This window comes from Fringilla coelebs (genome assembly GCF_963513975.1).
Source record: "Fringilla coelebs genome assembly, chromosome: 6".
Lineage (NCBI taxonomy): Eukaryota > Metazoa > Chordata > Aves > Passeriformes > Fringillidae > Fringilla > Fringilla coelebs.
Window position 1 is genome coordinate 20,576,736 of NC_140034.1, and position 24,838 is coordinate 20,601,573.

At 33.8% G+C, this 24,838-nt stretch overlaps 1 protein-coding gene across 1 annotated transcript in view; it reads left to right on the forward strand.

Annotated features, from left to right (window-relative positions):
- The window catches only part of CEP128 (centrosomal protein 128), a gene marked incomplete at its 5' end in the record, with an annotated part of 91,154 nt that overhangs the window by 42,685 nt on the left and 23,631 nt on the right, over positions 1-24,838 (forward strand). The window contains 3 exons of the mRNA XM_084207070.1: positions 46-105; positions 1,780-1,972; positions 23,326-23,375. Of these exons, the coding sequence (XP_084063196.1) occupies positions 46-105; positions 1,780-1,972; positions 23,326-23,375 (303 nt within the window). The remainder of the gene's footprint in view (positions 1-45; positions 106-1,779; positions 1,973-23,325; positions 23,376-24,838) is intronic.

A 24,838-nucleotide genomic window follows, 5' to 3' on the forward strand; every position in this document is an offset into this window, starting at 1 on the left:
AATTCGCATTTTATGTCTATTTCTTTGTCCCCTGCTTTTTCATAGGCAATATCCCTTACACCAACCGTACCAAACGATCCTCATCGCTGGTTAGCAGAAACAAAGGTAATGGTCAAACCTCCTGAAATTTTACTGAGTAAGCTAATATTCAACATTTGATGGTGTGGTGGGAGGTGTCCCTACACATGTCAGGGGATTGGAACTAGCTGATCCTTCAGGTCCTTTTCAGCCCTTCCAGCTCTAACCCTATATTGCACTTGAGTGAGGGGGTGAGGCTGTGAATGGATGGATCTGATTTAGTTGGAAGTCCATTTAAAATGGCACTTCAAGGGTAAAAAGAAAAATACAAAAGCATTCCTTTGGCAATTATTCTGATATTTCCAGACTGTTATTTAAACTGATAGAATATTTTTCCAAATGCTTCTATCAACAAGAAATAGCCATCTCTATAGCAATATTATTTTCACCAAAAAAAAAAAAAGGCACTGAAGTAAGAGCAGTGATAGCCTTTAAATCTGGTTCAAATTTTTTCAGACAAGTAAAGCATGAGAATGTCGTCAGCAGGATAAGTTTCTCTTACAGCATTATCATAAGGCTAGAAATTATTTTAAATAAGGCTGGTATTTATTCAGTCTAAAAATATGTTAGATTGGATTCTCAGAAAGTAAATGATTTTTCTTTCCCTGTTGAAGCTTTCAAATCCTATAATATGGGGGCACACATGCTTGAGAATATCTTCAAGGTGATGACTATAACTCATAAATCTTGCCTTTCGTTTTGCAGCTTTCCCTCAGCTCACACACCTAGCACGCTTCTTACCCAGTATCTTTTAAAAGAAGTAAATTTCCCATGATTAAAATAGATCACAAACTGTGGAAGACAACTAGTGGTTTTGCTTCATGTAGAAAGGTCAAAGCCACAGGAGAATTGACTTAAGGAAACAAATTGCAAATGTTTGCATGTAAGAGAAGGTTGGTGGCATGTGATCTGTGTAAGACATGTGGACCAAGAAAGACTTCCACTATAGATAACAGAAATAAGATTGGAATCAAAGGAGAAATGTTATGGAGGAAGTGTTTTCTTCATTTGAAAAAGTGACACTGAAATATTATTAAAAAGAACTTTCAAAGACCACCTGATAATACTTTGCAAACCTAAGTTTGTTTAGCTACTAGAGGGAAGTTTAGAATGAATGACTGCTTAAAATGCCACTTTTATTTTCTTTTGTTTTTAAATAGACTGTGTGAAAGTTTCCATATTGTATTCCATTTCATCACTTCTAGATTTACTAAATTGATCACGGCCTTATCAATGAGATCTTTTTCTCCTCCGAGTGAACCTTAAATGTTGACTTTTAGCTGACTAGAAAGGATTGATGTCACTTTTTTAGAAAGGGGAAATATTTTTAAATTCTGCCAACTAAAATAGAAAAAGGTACTCCAAAAGGAAGGCCTATCTCTTGGTGTCTATGTGTAAACTAATCCAATGTGAATTTCCATATCACCCTAGCAAATTCATGCTTCTGTTTTAAAAGAAATAAAGTAATATAAAAGAAAATCACTTTTCACGTATAATTTTCAACCAAAATATGTCTTTTGAATCTCTTGAAAATGAACTTATGTTCTCTTAATATATCTGAATGCCCTCTATTATTATTGATCAGATAGCTACAAATGAGTAATCTGTGACACCAAACATAATTTGGTCAGTGAACATTTATGTCCTCTTATTTTTATTATAATTCTTTACTTTTTATTGTACCTTCTGTTTTAAATGTAGAGTAAGCTTCAGTGGCTGTGTGAGGAGGTAAAGGAAAGAGAAAGTAAGGAAAAAAAGCTGCGAAGCTACTTGCTGCAGAGCCGAGAACAGCTCAAGCACTTCACACAGATAAAGGAGACTGAACATCAGTCTCTCTTTAAACAGATAAAAAACCAAGAAAAACTTTTGGAAGAAGTTCACAGAGAAAAAAGAGGTATGTTACGGATTCCATTTTTACTAATAAAAGTGATAAAGAATTTAAAATTCTATTAATTATAATATCTATGGCACAGTCATTTTATCAACTAGTTATTTCAAATTGTAATGGGCTAGTGTTAACCAAGAAGAATGTTTTTTTTATGGTTTTTTGTTTTCCCTTGCTGACAAAAAAGGCAAATGCAATCAGCCACGTTTCAAACCAACACAGTGGCTGAGTAACACACGAGTTTACATCATGCACAGTGGATATAGAAATTATTACCCAGCTGTACCATCTGGGACATTGCACGACCTGGGCAAAAAGGGATTATACAAGAGTCTGAGGCAGTTTTGAGTTAGACTGCTATTGCATAGCTCACTGTGTCATGGTATGATCTTTCATTGTATTCTGTTCCCTCAGTTTTGGAAGAAATGTGTCACCTTTTAGATTTTCTTCAGAACTCTTGTTCCAGCCTTTATTCAGGACTCCATACTGATATAACTGGGCGGAATAAGTATTCTCTTTCATTATTTTGTTCGTTGTCACTTTGTGCTGATTGATGTTGAGTAAGATAAGAGGAAACTTTTAGTGAGTGTAGTTACAGCTTCTAGTAGTTGACTTATTGTAAATGTTTTGTGAATTGCAATAAAAAACAAAACTGCTTGGTTTTGGCAAGAACAAGGTTAATTCTCTTCCTAGTAACTGAAATGTGCTCTGTTCTAGATTTAATATGGATAGTAATGTTGAAAACACACTGATGATTTAGTTGTTACGCTCTAAGTCAAGGACTTTTCAGTTTTCCTTACTCTAATAGTGAGATGGTGCACAAATAGCTGCAAGGGAACATTGTCAGGCCAGGGGAACTGGCAAAGGTATATTCCATGTATTAGAATATTATTCCCAGTGTACAAACAGGAGAGTTGTCTGGGAGGAGCCAGTCGCAGCTGGAGAAGGGGCTGGACATTGCTTGGTGGTGAGCAGTGATATTGTATGTCACTTGGGGATTTTAATTTTATTTCTATCTTTTTTGACATGTGCATGTCATGACAGGGCATATGACAGTGTATGCAAGAATAATGGATTTACAATCTCCATGTGAATTTAATTGGTTTGTTTTACATGCTTGTCAGCTTAGATTTTTCTTTTTAATTTGAAAATTATGATCTTCATTATACCAAATCAGTTATTTTTCTGAAGTTGTTGCAGGTAGAGAAATAATAGAATGTATATCTGTTAATCTGAGTTTTGAGCACTGTCATTCACCAAGGGATACATTTAAATGTTTAAAAGAGGTTTTTATTTTAAAAAAAGGTGCAAGACAGAGTCTGACTGTTTTTGTATCTCGAACAAATACTCTTACATACTGAAGGAAAAGCCCAGCCTCGGTTATGAAGCAAGTAATACAAGAATGTAGACATGTAGATAGTTTAATGGATAAATGACTTGAGCATGAAAATTGGAAAAGCTACTTTCCCAGAGGGGAAAAAGAAAACACATCTAAAAGCATAAAAAAGGTGTTAAGCCAAAAGGAGAAAGCAATCCATCAAAATGATAAAAAATTTAAATTAAGGATGGAGAATGCTGGTTGGCTTTTCTTACTTAAGCATAAAAAATGGAAGTATTTACACAATACTAAGGCACCCACTAATGAAATTACAGGCAAATCCCACATACAGGAATAAAGCAAATGAAAGCAGAATGTATTTAATTGATAAAAAAGGCCCTTCACTTTTTTTTTTTAAACACCAAAGATTCCTTTAAGGTATTGCTAAATAAAATAGATATTCAGTCAAATTTGATCAAATGGATGAAAATATTTTCTGTTGCAATGATGCAGACTTTAGATGGAGCATTTTATCAGATTCTGTGAATAACCATGAATATCCATGGATGTGGTTGACTGTCCCCACTGACACAAACCACTTGTCTGAGTACCTGATATAGTCTGAAAATAGTCTATTAATTTAAGTTCACATAAATCAAAACTTATGAAAATCAGAGAAGTCATATTCTCAAGAAATTGGTTGTTAATTTCCTTTCTGTGGACCTGATAATGTAATTTACTCATGGGTTTTTTTGGGGAGGAAGAACAAAAACAGAGATTTATGGTGAACATAATCAAAGGTAGGTGGCATAAATATTTAAATTGCTTTGTTGATGAACATGTTTAAGGAAGTTTTATTAGCTTAAATAGGTCTACTAAAACTTTTAACTATGTATTTTTTTGTATTTTCCCTTCTCCAAGGCATTTGTAAATACCTGGGATATTGTAGGCTTTTGAAACCTCCTTACAAATCTCTATAGAAGTATTAACATTGTCACAGTGGTACCTGTGGTGGTATAAACTGGCTGTCCATGTGGTATAATCCTGACAAATACAAGTAAGCTAACATAGAGAATCATCCATGAGAGAACAGCGAATGAAGCAAAATACAGTTGTGAAGCACAGAGTTTCAGGATTGTTTACAGAGTAGCAGAAATTTCATAGTTATCTGGTGATGCTTCAAGATCAGCTACATTTGTCTTCCATTCTTGATAACAGTTTCATGATGGAGAGTTTAGAAATTCAGAAGTCTAGCAATATTTATAAATACAGAAGAACTGAAGAGGATATGACTTCTGATTTCAGGTTTGCAGATTGGTACTTTGGATGCAGTTCACTACTTAACAAGGTATTTATCTAGCATGCTACACAATGGGATATTTCAGTAACAGCTTGGATTCCATGTTTTATCTTGGAGTGATTTTGGTCTTAGAAGCAAATTTTTTGCACTAGGTATTCAATATGTTAAGAAAATAGACAAAGGTCTGAGGAAATAAAATGCCTAAGTTCCCGTTTCTTAACTAAGAATTTAATTTTCATTCTGGAATCACTGAGCATGCCATGGTGTTCTTAAGAACAAATTAAAAATTAGTTTAGGTAATAACAATTTTATTTTTATTATTGTTTTAATGCCATTGTCAGCAATTGTACCCAAGACCTGGCACAAATTTCTTTCATTTATTGTATTTTTATATGATCTAGCCAGACAGTGTACTCTGAAAAGCTCATCATTTAAAACAGTAATAGTCTATATTTGATCCTGGGTGGACCCAATGGTTTTATAAACTCTGCTTTACTTTAATTGCCTTTACAAGAAAATCTTGGAATATACTGACATGTATATAAACTAGACATAATATGTTATATAGTGGTGGATGTGAAGTCTGCACAGTTCTTTTGTTTCAGGATAATATACTGCTGCTTCAGAGAAGATACTGATAGTCAACAAATCATGTTTAGCAAAATAAGACTTAACATGTTTGGGAAGACCAGATCTGTTATTTTTTAATGAAACAATGTTAGTATGGCTGTAGTGATGTAAAAAGAGAAGGTGCATTGCTTGTATTTATACAACTGATTTAATTTATCTCAAAATATTCTGCGAAAACTGTTTTGCACCAAGTCCCTGGTGATGCAGGATGTATTCTGTACAAATTCTCAGTGTCTACTGAAATAATTTGTATTATTGCATATTTAGAATCTCTTATGTAGGTATAACATTTATAACTATACTGCTATATATATATTTATACTGCTGAGTAAAGCTTGGGAAGGTAACAGCTGTAGTCCTGAGCTACAGCTCAGGCTACATTAGTGATTAGTGATAGACTAATATTAGATGCTTTTGTCACAAGCACAAAACTGTTCTGGGCAAATGTGTGGTGTTTTTCTTTATGTATTAAGTTTATCACTCATGCATTTATCATTGTTCATTGTCTTATATTTGAGGATACAAAAATCAAATTTTGAAATACTTACATTTTAGCTGGTTTTAGTGGTGTTGTCAGCTCTATGAATCATACAGTTACCTCTAGTTTCACCACTTTAAACAAGTAACATTTACAAATATTTTGGGAAGTGATTCCTGAAACAAGACATCAGTTAATTTTATTTTTTTTTTCTGTTAGGTTCAGTCAGGATTATCTGTTATTCAACTGCTGTGGATAACATAAACTCAAAAGAGTCTGGTATATTAAAGTAGATTAAAATGTAGGTAAAACTTTACTTTGACCAACCCTAATCTTTCAAATTATATTTCTTTTTTTTTTCTATTTTAAAGTCAGGAAGTCAATTTTTGTTTGAGTCAGGAACACTAAAGCAGAAAGAGTAAAAAATTTAAAATAAGAAACAGTATAGTACATTGAATGTAAATATACTGGCACAGAGCAATCTCTGCGATTAAACTGAGGAAAAGAATGTGATTGGAAACCAGTGAAAATCAAAACAGTGTAAAATCTTTCTAGTATGACCTATTATGTTTCATTAAATAGTAAAATATATACGCTGTTTTGAAGACAACTTTCAGCCTGATTCTGCCCTTTCAGCTTTGATTCTTTCTTTTTTATTAAATTTCTTTTTCTCATATATTGCATGATATTCCCTTGTATGAAAAAGAGACCTTTCTGTGGCAACAAGAAACATCACAAGGTATTTTCAGATCATCTTTTATTGAACAGTGAATGGGAGCATCAACTAGAGAGAGCACTCTTTTAAGCATACATACAGGAAGGAATCTGAAGGATTTCAGGGAAACTTTTTATAGTACTTGGTTTTCATAGTGAGCTTCAAAATGCATGAAGTTGAAATATCATTACCATTGAAATAATTTATTTCTTCTTAATAGTGTTCTTGCCCTTTAAATAATGCTTGGTTTTTTTAATGTGATGGGGGAAGGAGGAGGGAGGACTTCTAAGTTATTTTAAACTTTGCCAAAATGAACCTGCGTTCAGAGTCTTAGAAGAATGGAAATAAACCCAAATCATTTAGAAATCCTGCCCTGTGGAATTTTTTTAATCGGAAGACTGGAAATATCTAACTGGACATGCATTGCTGTAATTATTTATTTGTTTTCTGGAACCATTTTCATTTGACATTATCTTTTTATGCACTCATAAAAATATGGCTGCCATTGTAAAAAAGAGAAGGTAAGAGATGGGATCAAACTGTAGCTAAGATGTTTTTAAGACTTCCTTTGATTTTTTTTTTCCTGAATCATATACTTTAGATGATTATCTGAAACTTATGTACAGTTTTTTGGTGTGGAAAGCATGATGAGTCCATTAAGTTAGTGAGTTTGTACTGCTCATTAAAAGTAAGAGACTATATTGATTAGATTTATTTCTTGGTTTACCTGCACATACCGGAAACTAAACGAAAATTAACAAAAGTAACCTGGGGATGGGGATTCAGTGTATATTAAATAATTAAAATGTATTATTAAAATTAACTTTTTTTCTTTAAACCAAGCTGAAATAGCTGGTGTTCTATGAACTAGGGGATTTTTTGGTTTTTTTTTAACAATTGTTAAAATGATGGCATTGGACTCTTTATAAGCACAGTTACAGCTTAACAGTGATTTAACACTGTATAATTAAGAGAATCCTGTAATCAACTGTACAACTTTATCAGGACTCCTTGAATTAATATGAAAGGTGCTGTCATGCTTTCAGGTTATATACTGTGTTTCTATACCAAACTGATATCACCATTTTACAGCTATTAAATTTTATAAACCCAACCAAAAAAATCCTACCCCAAGCAACACAGGCACTTCCACACTTGTCTTAAATTCAATATTTTTCTCAGAAGTATGCAACAGAAGCATGCTATCTGTCATTTAGTCTTTTTTAGGTACACAATGACATCCTGGAGAAACTCTTCAATATCTGAGAAGATGTCAGTTTATTTGAATAATATGCTGTCTTATAGGATATAAAACTGAACCAAGGGCTCTATGTTCCTCTCCTGTTGTGCATATCCCCTTGGTCAAAGCCATCCTAGTCTAAAATACAAATGAATCATGTTGGAAATTTGAACAGAAATGAAAAAAAATGCTATCTAAGATTTTGTTTAGCAAAATTTTTGAGATTAGAGAAGTATTCAAAAACTTGGCTCTTGCTCTTGCAAAGATTCAATGTCTTTCAAAATTAGTGCTTGTTGTAATGGTTTAGCCTATAATTTTTCAGGCTGTAATAAAATATGATTTTCAGTGTGGTTCATTGCTATGTTAAAAGTTTTTATATTCTTTCAGCTGACATCTAAGATCTTTTTTTTTTCCTAAAGTGAGTCCTAATGATATGGTGTATTTGGAAAATTGAAGTTTAAGTGCTATATCAGTACCAAAAAATTCCTCACTTTGAGGAGAATTGGTCACCAGTAAAACCAGTTCTTAATGTTGATTAGATAAAATAAAATAATTTTAATTACAGAATATACATTTTAAGCAAATTCTTGAAAAAAAGATCTGGTTTTGGATTTTTCTATATAAAGATTTAATTAAATAAGTGATATTTAATCTGTTTACCCATTTTTTCCTTCTAGTGGGTTAAATATGACAAATCCTTGGTTGAATATTTACTCTGATCAGCAGGTTCAAGGTAATAACTGTCTATATCTAACATCTTTTTTTTCCTTCTTGTTTTTTTTTTAAAGAAAATGGGAACCATGACTGGTAGTTTTAAATGTTTTACATATTTTGTAGTTAAAGGGGAAAATCCTTAAAAATGTTTTAGAGCCAAGCAGGACAAGCAATTAACTATACAGTTCATACAGTATTAGTGATTAGAACAATAAGCTACTAATTATTTTTACTAAATAACAGGTTCCTCTATGTAGTTTTAAAAAACTACAGACACCTAATAATGGGCATATTATTTCTGAATAATATTTCTGAATCTTCTTTAGAGTGGACAGAGAGTCTCACTGTATTTTTCTTGTCTGCATCTATTATGTCTCTAGGATAAAGTCATGACGTAGTAAAGGGCATGATTTTGAACACCTCTGCCTATTTTAAAGGACTTAAGTTGCAGGTCATTAAACACTGTTAGTAAATATTGTTGCTGTAAAGTTTTATTTGTTTGCTGAAACAGGTACAGTATCTGAGTCAGAGAGAATGTGCTTGCTCGTGGTTATGGATTAAAAAAAAGAGAGAACTGAGGGTAAAGCTTGGTCTCCTATTCTTCAGCTGGATTTCTTAATTCTACACCACCTTTCTTCTTTGAGAATCATTTTTTAAAATACATCTGTTCATATTGCAGTATTTACTTTTGAGTATTTGAGCAGTACCTTTGTGCAACATTATATATTGCTAGTATGTAAATCTGTGTTTAGTGGAAAACTTTTAAATGTAAAATTTATCACCTTTTGTTTCACAATTCTAACATTTATGATTTTGTTGTGGATATTTTTTTTGTTTGTTTGTTTTTTTGTTTTGGTATACCTGGTGAATTGAGGTGCCTACCACTAAAGAAAGGAACCAAGTGCAAACCCAAGAAAGCAGATTCATTGAAATATATATTTATGTACTCATGCATATATGTACATACTGCATCAATATTGCATGTGCTTCAGCTGCCAGGATAAAAACTTTGTCTTCCTGATTTTAATTATTTTGATGCCTCGGTTGTAGAATATTACTTTCTTGATTGGATTGAAATTCTAGGAGCAGAATTTTCTGAAAATAAGGCTGGAATGTTGTCTGTATGGGAAACTGCTTCTACTTGCAAAATCAAATGATCAGAAACAGTATACCATTTCTTGCAAGACACTATATAAAATGAAAAAATCCTAGTGAAATAATTTTGTTCTAATGCAACATGCTTAAAATCCATGGAGCACATTTTTTTTAAGGAAGAGCTCTAAGGGCAGAATTAAGTTAGGATGCTATTGAATATAATGCAATGACTTTTAATAGGTGTTTGGCACTCCACAGTTTTCCCTATCAAGTTCTTAATGCCTGTTACAAGCCAGCTTATTTTTTAGCAGAAGCACATTTAAATTGGCAGAGAACTTAGTTTTTCAGATGCCTTGCTTCTGTCAAGACATGAGCCATGAGTCATGGAATTTGGGAGTAAGTTTGTTTTGCATAGCTTCGTGTCATCCTCTTGTCTGAGGAAGAAGGGACTTTCCTCTCCAAGCTGTTGGAATGTTGAGCTGATGTTTCTCAAGTATATTAAAGGGGTTATAAGTATGTTGGGCTATGTTTTATTAAAGTGGCTTCTTACACACAAGTGGAATGTGAATATTCTACTATATACATGCTTATTTTCTTAAAAGCTGGAGAAATATTAATACTTCATCTTTGGTCAGTGAGACTTATCTACACAGACTGGTTTAATGACTACCATGGACTATTCATGTATTACAGTGAAATAGAGAAAATAAGCAACAGTAGGATAAGATCTGAACTTTAGGGTTGAAATGTTTCAACTTGTTGCAAAAACAACTCAAATTTGAAAATACAAAAATACTCTGTCCTTTCCGATATATGTAAGTTATGTACAATATTTATATAGTATAACATCTTCAGGCTGTCTTCTGGTATTGTGGGAAGATTTCATGATGAGTGGAATAAAAACTGAAGGCTTTCTAAGATTTCTTTTTTGGCCATTTCAGGAATGATTGTATTTTAAAATTTAAGGTTTTTATAGTACACTGCAACTCCTAGTTTGATCTGATTTTAAAAAACTTCAGTGCGTGACTTCTAAAATAACTCTATTAAAGTAAATATTTTGTAGTAATTTGCTGTAATGTTATCTGGAAGGAATTTTGATTTCCAAATAATTATTTACAATAAAGACTCTGTTATTACTACTAAATGATGAAAATTTCCATCCTTACTGTAATTGAGAATCAATGGTATGATTATGTGGGCCATTCAGCTGCATGATTACACATTTTTCATTCGTTAATCTGTTCTTACTATAAGAATGGCCACATAAAATGCTTTTAGTTCACAAAATCAGCGTTTCATATTTCCTGAAGTGGTAATGTACAAATACAGTGTGATTGAATTTGAGCATTCTATTTGTTGCTGCTCATTAGGTTTTTGTAATTAATTTCTTTTTGTTCATTGGGAATTTTCTTGTAGATGATTCACTAACTTGTAATAATCTAACTTACTTGAGTAGTAGTGTAACAGTATTGGACAGGTCCAGGAACCACACTGCATCCAGTTAGGAGGAAATGTCAGTACTCATAGTGTCACTAGGATCAGCTGTAATCAGGGCATTTTTACAGAGCTATATAAGCTCTGTAAATGTGTGTGGTCATTGGAAGCTGGGTAGCTTCTTTCTCCACCTGAATCACCAGTATGAATAATATTTTATAATGCTAGGTCAAGAAAAAGTAGTATCAGGTGTCTTGTACCATAAATTTGTTGCATAGGGACTGTTCTCATCTGATGTGCACCCTGAAGTATGGTGTGCAAGTTGTATGTGTACTCTGGTTCCAAGCTGATTATCTGACTTTATTCTTTTTTCTGAGCAGTGCTATTAATCTTTGTCCTGTAAGAGATGACTTTTTTTTAATTTGCTCTAGAGACTTTGTTTGCACTGCCTTATTTTAAATTGCTCTATAGACTTTGTTTGCACTGCCTTAGCACAGCAAACGAGATCCAAGAGAAAGAGTTTATTCCAGAAGAAGTTGTAATACTCATGTATTTCAGCTCAAGTAAACTGGTTTGCGAGTGTTTAAAATACACATCAAGACAGCAGAAGGACACACATTTACAGTAAACCAAGTTTTTATTAAATGGGAAAATATCTGTTACTGATCATGCTAGTGCTTTGGGACAAATGAACTTTGAGGATCAAGTGTGTAGAGGAAAAGTGCAGTTGTGTGCTGCACTGTCACATTATACTGTGTGTAAAATGTTGGTCTGGCTCTGTCAGAAAACTTGACAGAGAAAGCCAGCATGATTAATTTTAAATATTACTTTGATACTGAAGGTTGTCTATGATTTGTATTTTATTGTCATTATTAAAATAGCAGGTTGTCACACAGAAAAAAATCCGATCCTTATGTCTATTAAGGTGTTTTCAAAAAAATATGCCGGCAGCAAATGTTGTTGCAGCAAAGAACAATTATACTAGAGAAAGGGGATACAAAAAGCATACAAACTTCTGGGTAAAAGGTAGAAAAAAGTTTCTGAAAAGTTTCTAATTTTCATTTTGGTTATTTTCCTGTTTTCTGAAGAAACTTTAGAACCATATTTTCGCAGTACAAAATATATTTTAGAGCAAAGGCTTAAACCTTTACTTTTGGTCTTAGGAGCTTTAATTTTTGTAATTATATTTTGTAATACGTAATATCAAGACACAAGGGAAGAGAAATTTAGCCATCTAGTAAGATTGCTGGAGGGTATAAAAACCTTATAGAAACAGTATGAATTTTCTGCATTGGGTGTACATTAAGAGAGTAGTTTTTTGTTGTTTTCTCTGTTCTCAAGAGGCATGAGCAGATCAATGCACATTATAACCTATGTTTCTCAGTAGTTATACCCTTCAGAGGCATTTCCAGGGAAGTACCTTTACTGTTTGCTTGGTACCTCTCCATTCCTAACGTAAGAGATGATGCCCCAGCAAGTTTCTGTTTGCCAACATAGCTTATAATGTGTGCTGCAAGAGGCATCATATAAAAACATACCAAGCATTTTAACACTTTAGCAAACTTCAGTTTGTTCCTTGCATTTGCAATGCTGAGATTAAACAGATGTGCAACTACTGTGTAAATAGGTAAAGGATTAGATATATAGAATACTCAATGTATTCTCCCATTTACAATGACTTTTTTTTTGGATTTTGCCAGTCATTTTGCCATTTCTTTGATTACTATTTGAATATCTCTATCTGTCAAAATTATGTCATGTTGGAAGAATGGGATAAGCAATTCCATAATAAGCATAATTTGCAGCTCTTATCAACCTTTTAATAAGATTTGCAATGTCTTTTTATAACAAATTTTTTATAGTACATTTATTATACTGCTCATACTTTATATACATTTCTCCATGTAATCGCTGTTCTGAAATTAATGCCTTCTTACCTTTTAAATCAGTTAAAACAGCAGTGTAAATTTGGTTTTTTTTGTGATCAGTCTCCAGGAATTCTGTTGATCAGAAATAGAAAATCAAGTGTCAGTTGAAAATGACGCACACTCTGCTGCACAAGAGAAAGCAAAGAAAAAAGCTCTCATGTTGCTATTCATTTATAATATAATATATGTAATTTTCCTCTTAATATTATCTTCTCTTTTGGAGTATCGGGAAGATTTCTTCCTCAAATCTATGTATAAAAAGTTCTTGAAAAAAATTACTGGACTTATTGTACTGTAGATTTCTGCAATTGATTATGTGGAAGGAATAATAAGTTAGTGCATTTAGATAGTGTAATTTTCAAAATAGCTTTTTAGATGTTAAGCAAAATGTGCCCCTCACTGAAACTTAATGTTTACCAGCTGAGCTGGTAAGTCTCAGTTGTATATCATCAGTTACCATGGGACAGTAGAAAAACAGGATTGTCCCACCAAGGAATAAACTTAAAGCCTCTCTGCAGCTGAAAACATTACAAGTAAACATTGCTATTACAGCTTTCTTCATAACTGCCAGCTCAGTTTATTGCATCTTCCTCTGTAGCATGTGTAATAGACAGTTATATAATTTCTAATTGCATTATGTTGGATTCAATGAGACATACTGACCTCTGCATGTTCGTTTGGTTGAAGTGTTTTCTCAGAAGCTGTTTGGGTTCTAGTGATACATAGGGCCATCTAGTAGCATTTAGCAAGCCGTGAATCGCACGGAGATAGGACTCTTCTTGTGTGCTTTACTCTTCTGACAAAATATCCAAGCTGCTTAAAAGATCCCTTTTTTCCTGAGATTGGTAGAGAAACTTCATTTCTGGACCAGTATCTCTGAGCTTCCCATATTATCTGTTCTCCTATGCTGTGAACATTGTAAATTGTTGTTCTGATTGTAAATTGTAAATGTTTAGTTCTGATCTTTAAACAGCCCAATTAAGAAAGGCACTTCTAGGCTTGGGAGAATTACTCATCTCAAGTAACAAGTGACCTTGGCTAGAAATGCTTTCTGTCTTGCAGCTGTTGGGCTCCTTTGGATAACCCAGTTACTTCAATTCAAATGAGCTGCACTAGCTGCTTCAAAAGCATGGATACCCTTAATCATTGACCATTCCTTAGCTGATAGGTCCGAGATCAGTTCTGTGTGTATTTGCATTAAGATCTGCAGCTGCCTTTCAGATGTAGCCAAAAGGAAATTTGCTGATATGCATATATATTGTTGGGATGATAAACATCAAAACAAGAAAATCCTAGGATATTAAGAGAGAACTCACTGGAGCAAGTGGCATTCAATTTCCTGTTTTGTCATTTACAGATGTCATACCATAATTTTTATATAGCTACCATGCCCATAAACATATCAACATAATATTCTAAAACAAGAAATGACAAATTGTCTTTCTAGCTTGCAGTTGGTAAATGGAAACAAATTAAGTTTCAATTTCTTTCTATGTGCTCCTGGAAAATGTTATTCATTATCAGAAAGGAAATGTTTCTCCATTCAGGAGAGAGTTGTAACAATTATGTATTATATGCAGTGATAAGTGTTCAACTGCATTTTCTGTTTAAAGTGTCAGCTATTATGAGGACTTTGCTTTGAGACATTTCTAGGTTTTTTTCTTTTATATAATGCTGATTTTTTTTTCTTTCCAGGTGACTTAATAAGTTTTCTAATCAAAACTATGGAAGAAAAAGCCATTGTCAGTCTCCTTGCATAGATCTGTGCTACAGGCAGGTGTGATGATAGCTCACACACACAAATCCAATCTAATCATGAGTTATTGGGTCAAATTGCAGTTTCCCATTCATGGAGACATTTAGTATCACTGCAGACAAAAGGTAGAATTCTTATTTCTGTTTCTCTCACTCCCATTAGTGCTGCTTTCTCCGTCCCTTGTTCCATGTCTCCTCCTTGTTGGACCCCTCTATAATCATATATTACTCCAAGCCATTAATTAGAAAGAATTGGAAAAAAATTGTCAACTGCATTTTTGGTATTTGGTGTGTCCCATTTTAATTTTCATGGTAGAAGCCATGCCTTTTAGATAAACTTTTTGCTTTACTGGATCAATTTTCCATTATTTTATTCATGTTTAGGGTTTGGTGTTTTTTTTTGGTTGATCATTTGTGATATCTGAAGTTCTTGTTTTCAGACAAGAAAGTTCTTATTTCTGAATTATTAATTTAGTGTGAAATATATGTATTTAAATGGGTTTTTTAAGAAATTGTTAAATAGAGGTATAAAGAAAATTCTAGCCTGCAGTGGTTTTTTTTTTTGTCAGTAGAATCATGGCTTAGTAAAGGCTTCAATAAGAAAAGCCATGGTGGTGTCATCCTACAGCAGTGAATCGGGTTAAGGTCTGTAGTGCAAGGACACTGATATAGGAGATTTCCTATTCCTGACAATGAAAAGTGGCTGCTTGAGACAAGTTGATTAATTAATGAGTTTGCCTAAAACTAAAATTCCAGTGGTCTGACTTTATAAGCTTTTTACATGCTTTTACGTCTCTGTAGAGAACAGTTGAGCAAATAATGCAAACAAGAAGGTTTGCAACTGCAAACTGCAGTAGCTCTGCAGTTGTGGCTCACTGTGAGTTAATACCTTTATTGCTATCCCAGCTGTGTTAATTCTGATGTAACATCTCTCTGGATTCTAGAAGAGACCCTTGATTCTAATCTGTCTGTGATTTAGCTTGCTTATTTGGACACTACTTCAGAGAACAAGCAATATCTGGGTTGCCATCTCTGAATTTGTCATAGTGGCAGCTGTTTAGAGATGACACTCATAATTCTAGATAAAAAAATCTTAGTAAAGATTTTTATTGACGTACAGACTGTTCTTTGTCTATGCACAAAGATGTGCTTGGCGCTTCCAGATTAGTTTATACCGATCATGCATGGCTCAAAAGCTACATATCCAGATATGCTGCCTATGATCTGCTGCTTATAGGAGAGCCTCTATTGGGATAATAAGCCACGCATTCTTATTCTGGCCTTTTACTGTAAATAGTTCTAGTCCCTTCTTCTCTTTGTCATTCTTACCACAGTTTCTCTTCCCAGAGACACCCTTCTCAACTGACCTTGTTCTTACTTGAACTTTGCTTTTTTTCCTCTCAATTCAGTGTGTTACGATGTATGCTGCTTGGCATATTAAGGAGAAAGAATATTGGAGTAAGAGGCTAGAAAACATTTCAACTTTTTAAAAACTAACTGCCTTTACTGAAAAAATAAAATTCTGAATGCTAACTGCCAACCATAGTCTGCTTACTTCAGAAGTGAGATTGTTCAAAGGTTCTAAATACTGAGTGCTGGTCTTCAAACTTTGTTGATTGCATGCCCCATTGGTAAAGAATTCTTGAGCATGCCACCTTAATATATATATATTTATTTATGGACAATAAATACATAGAAATATACAACTTGATGATCAATAAATATACGCATCTTTGTATGTTCAGCCCCACAGAGCTAAAAGACCTGCCTTGATCACATTTTCATAATGAAACTGTCTTTGCAGCTGAATGAGACATTTTTATCACTTCAAGTTTAGCCTTCTTATTTGTCTGTATCACTAACTGTTTCCTATTGAAACATACTGCAACTTACTAAAGCATCTAGGAAGTGATGCCTGTTTTGGGAAGTTGTTCTTTAGTGATTTTTTTGTTTTTAACTCTAAGCCTTGAGGTCGCTCAGGAGCTTTGGAATCCTCTACAGCATGTCCACTGGTACATAAGTGTCATTCAAAGGAAAAAAAGAATGCTTATAGCTGCTTCAAGATGTGTTAACTACATCTATTTTCACAACCCTCCCTCATACTCCTCCTACAGTAGTTTCAATTGGGAATCAATATGGTCCTAAACAAATATAATAGCCATGCTCTCTCTCCCAGCTCATAGCTTAGGCAATTGCTAAGACATAGTGAAGTTTTGGGCTGTTGTCACCTTTTGTATTCATAAGGAAGTTCATAGGAATATTTTGCATGGATTTCAGTGCACTTTGTTTGAGATTCACGTCAGAAGATAGAGAAATATTTTCTTTAGCCATGTTCAAATGAAGCACAGAAAATTTCCCAGGAATAGAGGGGAGCCAGGAATAGAACTAAAAGATCTCATGTAAGCTTTGGGGAAAAAAACCCTTCTCATTCTTTTGATAAAGGCCTCTTAAAAAAAAGCACTTCTGGACCTATAATTTTTTGATTGGTAACCTCATAGTTTAGTTTTTTGTATATATTTTATCTCATATTCAGACAAACTATTCTAGTGCAATCATACTTGGACTGTAGAAGAGGTTACAGCAACTCGGCCAAGTATCTTGTGTACTTAAGCTGTGTATTTGAGTGTGTATATATATATGTGTGTGTGTATGTGTATATATATCTCCACCCACTCTTGAACTTCTGAATTCACTGTAAGGCAGATGCTGTAGTAGTTCAGGTAATGATAGATACAGAGAGGTTATAAAACTGATTATGAGAATTTTGGACTGATTCTTGGGACAAGTAAAAAGTTGGAAGAAGTTTTCTAGATGAAGTGTGGAAGATATTCATAAGTGAATGATCTACATCAAATACCAATCAAAGTGAAAGGGAAATAACCCAGTAACGTATCATTCATTCCTAGAAGTCTTCTAAAAGTCATGATTATAACTTGAATAGAAATTCTCTGAGAATATTAAGTCACGCTTCTCTGATGTCCCACACAGCTCTTAAATGATTACATTTCCTTTCTATAAGCTATCCTTATTTCTTTTTTTCCCCCTCAATAGTAATTAACTTCTGTGCAAATAGAGAAATATGGACAAGGGCAAATTGGGGATGTGAACCTTTAAAAGTTTTGCTACAAAATATCAGGCCTGCCTAAGCCTCAGGGAATAGGAAGAAAACAGCTCTCTTTCTTGTATAGTAGAGGGTCTCTTAGGGAATCTGAACAGTGAATTGTTTCCTTCTCTTTTAAGTTATGACACTTCTATTTCTTCTTCTGTTATGATTAGGTGTGCTGCTTCAGGTTAGGGTAAGCCAATGCATCACTGTAGGTTGAAGAATCTGCTTTGAATTTACACAGTAAAAATGCAAGTGTATCCCTAAGTTATCAAAAGAATGAATTAATTTTAAATAGGTTCAAGTCTTCTGTAAAGTATATTATTTTGAAATCTTGCCTATGTAACTTGCTAACAACTACAGTAGCTAATAAATTGCTAGGAGCTGAAGGGCAAAGAATATTTCAGAATATTCTTCCTTTTTTAAAATGGTATTCTTTTAAGTCTGGAGCTCTTTTTCAATGTGGATGAGAACTTCTGATTTAGATACAGATAAACAGCTGTTTTGGTCATGGTGATCATGAGTATTGCATTACTTGCAATGGTGGGAACTGAACTAAAATCTTTAAAGACAGTGGAATGTGTTCAGTATTAATATAACAGTTTGGTAATGAACTAGGAAAGCTCTAATCAGTATTAAAAATCACTTGAGACTTAATTTTTTTCTTTCTTTTTTAAAATTTTGCTTGGGATTACATAAGCACATTCTGAAATACCAATAGTGTATGGACCTGTTCCACACTAGTAAAAATTAATGGTCTGAGAGATACCTATTTCTCTAAAACTCTTTAAAGATGCTAATAATATGGTTATGTAGAAATTCCCTTAATGGCTTGCATGTGTGGCAAGTACTGTTACAATTAAAATAGTGTGAAGCAGGTGCCAGTACTATTTTACATCTCAGTTGCTTTAGTGCCAGGGTGATGTGTGGTGTTGGTCCTGACAGTAGGAAGCTTCAGCCTCATTGAAACATCCTTTAGTATTGAGTGTTTCTGGATTGTGACAGTTGTCTCAGTACTGTGAAGCCATTAATCACAACCTAACACAGGTACAGGGCAAAACTGCAGTTGTTCTGCCTCTACTGGCCCTGAATTAATATATATATCTTGTGAAACACTTTGCTTACACTAGTTCAGCTAGAAACATCTTGATTCATTCCCAAAATAGGGCCTTCATTTCAGATTGATTGTGTGAAGGGAAAAACTTGTAAGTGGTATGTGATTAAACTTGTCTGTGTAGATGTGAGCAAGATAAGTAATTTCTAGCTGAGAGAAACTGATATATTCAGCTGATTGAAAATTCTTCATACTTGTTGGAAACCTGCTTGGCTGCCTTGTGCATCTGCAGGAATGCTGCAGTATCTGTTCAGCAGTTTTGTGGGAAGCAAATCCAAACAATGAATGAATGCTGTAGGATGTGTATTTGAGGTGAGAATGATGGGAAATACTTGACATAAAAAAGCCTTGCAATTTTTGATCAAAGCAAGGTAATATGATCAGGGTGTCTAATTAAGTGACTTCTCAAGAGTTTGATATCCACTTATATAACTTAAAAGTTTAATGTCTAGAGTTACAAACTTTGGGAAATCCAAAACAGTTTTACTAATATATAACTGAAAGCTCTGACTTGTGTTTTGGAGAAGAGCTTTTCTTAGCTTGATGATGCAAAAATTGTGCTGACAATTTTTTTCCAAACTGCTATTCTTTTCTGGTAGTAATCTGGATTTCTTGCTCTAGTGCCACATAGTAGCTGTATTTTTTGTATTATGTGAGTTGTTCTTTATTTTCCTGTGTGATCTGTAACTGCTAGGGAGCGGTGAGAGTATTCAGTCAGACCTACCCATAGCCTGAAGATATCTAGGATTGTTTACAGCATATTACCTATGAATTCAAAATGGAATTGTTGTGTGAATGTACTCATCACTGAATCACATTTTAGGATTTTTCACTGTATGAGTAGATATCTATGGCTGTAAGAATTGACTCTGTGTGCACTTCTGTATTTGTGCATTCTCCTTGGCTAGAAAAAGATGAACATGAAAATTTGGTATTGGTCCAATTTGCAGATTTTTCTCTGGCATGTCAATCTTCTCTGAGAATGTGAAGAGGAATGTTGTCTATCATTATCTTCAATTTCTAAAATGGGAGGTCATGCAGTGTTTGGTATCAAGAAATTGATGCTCCTGTTAATATAAAGTCAATGTCCTGTTTCCCACCTTTGTTATACTCAGCACAAAGATAAAGGAGTTGAATATTTTAGTTCATAAAAGAGTTTTACCATTCTAGTTAGTTATTGGCATATTAATGGATCAGCTAGAATAAATAAGATATTACTGTTGCATTTTACTCATTTCAATCAATAAATTTCTGCTCCTAAATCTTTTTTCTGACACTTTTCATGTAAAAGTAGTAAAAATTACAACTGAGTGGTTTGTGTGTGAAAAATCTTTTCAAATAACCCTTTTTTCCTCACTTGTCTGTGTGGTATGATGGAATATATAATCTTCATCTCCAGCTTAGTGTTTGCAGTGTTTTGAAACATACTGTGGTGGTTCAGTGTCAGGAAAACTGCAAGAGATAATGATTCTGACAGAATGTTTTAAATCATAACCTATATTTTTCCTGTAAGTTTGATTAGTCACATCTAACTCACTGTAGTGTAACTTCAAGGACACTCAGTTGATCTTTACTGTTGCATAGCTCAGTGAGATACAATCTTTACATGATTTGGAATTTAGACACTGTAAATAAATAGATTTTTTATGGCTGCACAAAAGTATGATCCCTAATTTTGCAGACAATGTCCTGAGCTTGCCACTAATTTTGTGAGATTTTAAGCATCTGAAAGATATGATTTTTTAATAGTTTTAGCTTATAGTTCCTTATTGGATTGCAAGATTGATATTTAGCTAGAAATGAAAAGGGAATATATTGATTAATATCTTTGTTTCTACATCTCATTTCACTTATTGTCTTATTCCATCTATTATTAATCTTTTGAGAAGAGCCATCAATGCCTAAAGGTGCCTTTTTCAATAATGCTATTTCTTCTAGTAAATTCATAAATAGATGTGTTCTGTGTCCCATGAGAATAATGATGAATTGCTTTGAAAAATCCCCAAGTACCCTGTGGTTACATTAGACCTTGGAAAAAGATGATAGCAGGATTGTTGTAGCAACCCATGCTACTGTGCAACTTCTTTTACCAACAGAATTTTAACTGGAAAAACTCAGAGGCTGTTCATAGGATGGATGGGGCCATCAGGGCCAGTGACCATCTTTGCTCTGTTGCAGACACAGTGCATTCTCTGTCTTAACTTTATTACAACATTATTTTCTGGCTCATGACATAAAGCATAAAACTTGTATTTAAATTTGCACAAGAACTTAAATATTGGAAGTATTGTACAAATGATAAAATAAATCAATAGAGCTTTTCAGATGAAGTAAGCAAAGTTATTCTGTCATGGTAAATGATGTCCAGAGGAATGATATAATGTGCTATATATGACTTTTTGTATAGCTGTTTAGTATATATGGCTTTTTTTTTTACTTCAGCTTTGGAGAAAACGTCATTATTTTACATGGAATACTAAATGGAATCATCAGTTGAAATGCAGAACTTGATTTTTGGATATATGTTCATAAAGGATGGCTCTGTACACTACAGGTGTATATTTTGTCAGTTAGCACGACTTGAACATCTGCCTGCCCTTCCAGGGACAGAGTTTTGTGAAGTGTCCTGCAGGACAACTGATTTAGGCAGGGGTAGAATAAAGTAAATGAATTCTAGATAACACTAATTCAAGATGCAGAGCTTTCAAATCTAGAGACTGTTAGCAGAAATCAGTTCAACTTATTTTACATTTGTAGAAGATGTTTGAAAGGAACCTTGTAATAGCAACCTTTTCACTCAGAACAATTGTGTTTATACAGTAGAATCTTAATTACTACATTAGAATGAAAATAAAGCAAAGTTAAGTAATGATAGTTGAGGCTTTTTGGTCAGATGGGACATGGGGACGAATTTTTCATTTCCCACCCTTTTCTCATAACTTATTCCTTGCTCCTAAATTTTTTTAAAGCTTGTATTACAATACAAATTTCTATCAGCTTACATAGAGTATTGGAATACACACAAAGTAAACATACAGGACAGCTACTTTTAAACCCAAAATTCTTGTACTAATGTTGATGGCAGTGCATTTGGCTACAGTAACTTATGTGGCAGTTAGGTCACTGGACTGAAAAAGCATACCAAAGAACAATCCAGAAAAACATAGATGCACCAAAACGAAGTGAAGAAATGGTAATTTTACTAATTTTAACAAAGAATTTGGAAAAAGTGGCATAGAAGTTAAGAAGAAATAATAGCAAGTTGATCTTTCAGCTTGTGAAAGAATTAACTAAAATTTTTTACATGGTATCTACATCTCTTAAAGGACTGACTGGTGCTTGGAAATGAGTCTCAATCTACATGCAATCAGAAATTATTAATAAGCTATGAAAAAAGAGGGTTTGGGTGCTCATAGGGAGGTTTCATAACAAGAGGAGAAGAGATCAGAGATATAAAGGAAAGATGATTAATGTCAGTAGAATATTTTATGTAGTTACTATTGTAAGTCATTGAAGCTTATCTTTATGGCTATGTAAGTATCAGTAAAGTTTATTTCTTATGGAGGCAAACACAGGCACTTTCAATTAGCTGTTCTGTCCTAGGATGCTGAGGAAATTGACAGTCAGAATTCAGTCCTCTGACGTTGTCAAGGCAGTTTCATAATCTCATAATGCTCCTAGTTGTTAGCAAACTGGAGCATATCTGAATTCAAAGTCAGTTTCTGGCTTAGATAAAGCAATGCTCTTCTCATGCAAAACTCATGAGTGAACTTCTCATAGTTGAAATAGCCATAAGCCTGCAGCATATTTTTTTGTTTTTCCTGCTCTTTATGAGGTTGTAACTTCAAGGTCCTAGAATTCTAAATATGTTACAATTTTTAAAAAACATTATTTTAATCATAAAACTATGTCAATGAAGTGAAAGGGAAAAGCAACTCATGACATAAGCCACAGAATTCCAAAAACTTAATGTGCATATATGTGCCAATGTCTATAATTATCACACATGACGATACAAGACATTAGTATTTTATCTTGTAAAGACTGGAAGAAACTTTTCTAATATTTTGTCACAGTGAATTATTTTCATTAGCAAAATTGTTCCATTTTAGTGAGAGCAGGTAATTAGTGTGAGTCAAAATAGTCTGCAGTATTCTACAGTAATTTTTCACATATAATTGCATTGCTTTGACAGCCAGTTTTAGTTAATTTTTAGGCAGAATCTCTTTGATTTTTTTTCATTCAATTCTAAAAATGCACCAGAAGATTTATTTCAGTACAGAAAAGTTCATCTGTGAGTCTTAAAGCTCTTTTCCCCCCAGTCAAACTGTGCTCTTGAGACTGTTTTTTAGTTACCTCAACAGCCCATGCTTGGAAACAATCATATCACGACACTTTTAATCTATTATTGATCAGCTGAAAAGGAGTGTTGTGAAATCTGTAAAATAAAAAACTCAATGACTGTTTCACACAACATTTTCTCTATCAGGCCATGAGACAGGAAGTTGAAATTACAAGTTCCATTTTTCATTTTGCAGAGCTACTAGAGAAGACACACAGAAGAGAAGAAGAAATGGGAGCTCTCCAGGTATATTTTCTGCTCAATTAACTAGCTAAATTTTTTGTTAAATTTCTTTAAACTTCCATACTGTATTACAGCATTATGATTTTCTGAACTGCCTTCTAGCTTAAATTCCAATTTGGAAACACATGTAGACAATATACAGATGCAATAGGTAGTAATACTCACTGCTGAGTTTTTTCATTGGTTGGGTTAAATTCTCTGGGCTGTGTTACTTTCTTTTGTAAAAATGAATAAAACTGAAAGTAAAGTATTCCAAGTAAGTATTGAAAGCCTCTGAGGCACTAAATGTTCATAGTCACCTTTCTGAGGAAGAATGGACCAGTCAGTATTTGCTAGGACCTGATACAATTATAAATCCTTATTGTATGTCATCTAGCAGTAAAGTTGTTTGTGCTAAGCACTTTAAATTCGTGCTTAAAAACTCAGATTTACCCTAAGCTCAGCTTTGGAATAGTATTTAAGCATTGCAGTCAAAGAAAACATACTCCTTTCAATTTGAAATGGCTAAGAAAGCAAAAACAGGCTGGAATGTCTGAATTGTGAGGTTCAGGAGGCTATGAGGGAGAGTAATGTGTGCATTCTTCAGAATACAGAAAGAAAAAAAGTAATTTTTAATGACAAATTTCTACAAAAATTCCCAATATGAACATAAAAAAAGTTTACATGCAGTATGAAGAGTATCAATGAGTCAGCATTCTGTAAGTGTACTGAAAGCAGGACATTTGTGAGGGAATTGATGAAGATAAGGCTCATAAAGAAAATTACATTATGTATTGACCTGAGTTTTGACCATAGGAGTTTGTTTGAAGATAATCCTTCGCTTCTCATACAATAAATAGAAGGCATTTTGAGGGCTAGAGGTATCAAAGAAGTTAGTGTACAAACAGTTTGATCCAGTAAGAAGAGACAAGTTGCAAGACCCAAAAGTTGCACAACACACCAATCCAGCTGTTTCCTGTTCTAACAAAAATCTTGGCCTGGCTTTCTGGCAGCTCAAGTTCAACAAGGCTGAGTGCTTGTCTGCGTAAGCAGTTTACACAGGTGCATATCTAATTACATCAATGTAAAAAGATCTCCTTTCATGTGAAGCAATTCTGCATCTGCTTTCATGTGAAGTTTCATGGTTGACAAATTGTTCTAATGATATTACTTCTGATTGAATGAGGAGTAATTTTAGACTGCAGGAAGTTGCATCATAGTAGCGTCTTGCATAGCTCTATGTGCCTGCCCGATTGTCATGTTCCTGATTATTCCTTTCCCTAACTAGCAGTTCTGGTTTAGTGTGTGAGTTGTAGTGCTCTGGCTCCTGTTCTTTCATATTCAAATGCTTGATAGCAGTTTTTTCTCCCTTCAGAAATCCATGCTTTCACAGTCAAGTGGTGTATAAATTATCCATGGTAAATTTCCTAATACATTAGATGCTAGTCCAGAAAATGATCTGCTGAGATTGTAGGAGTTTATTATAC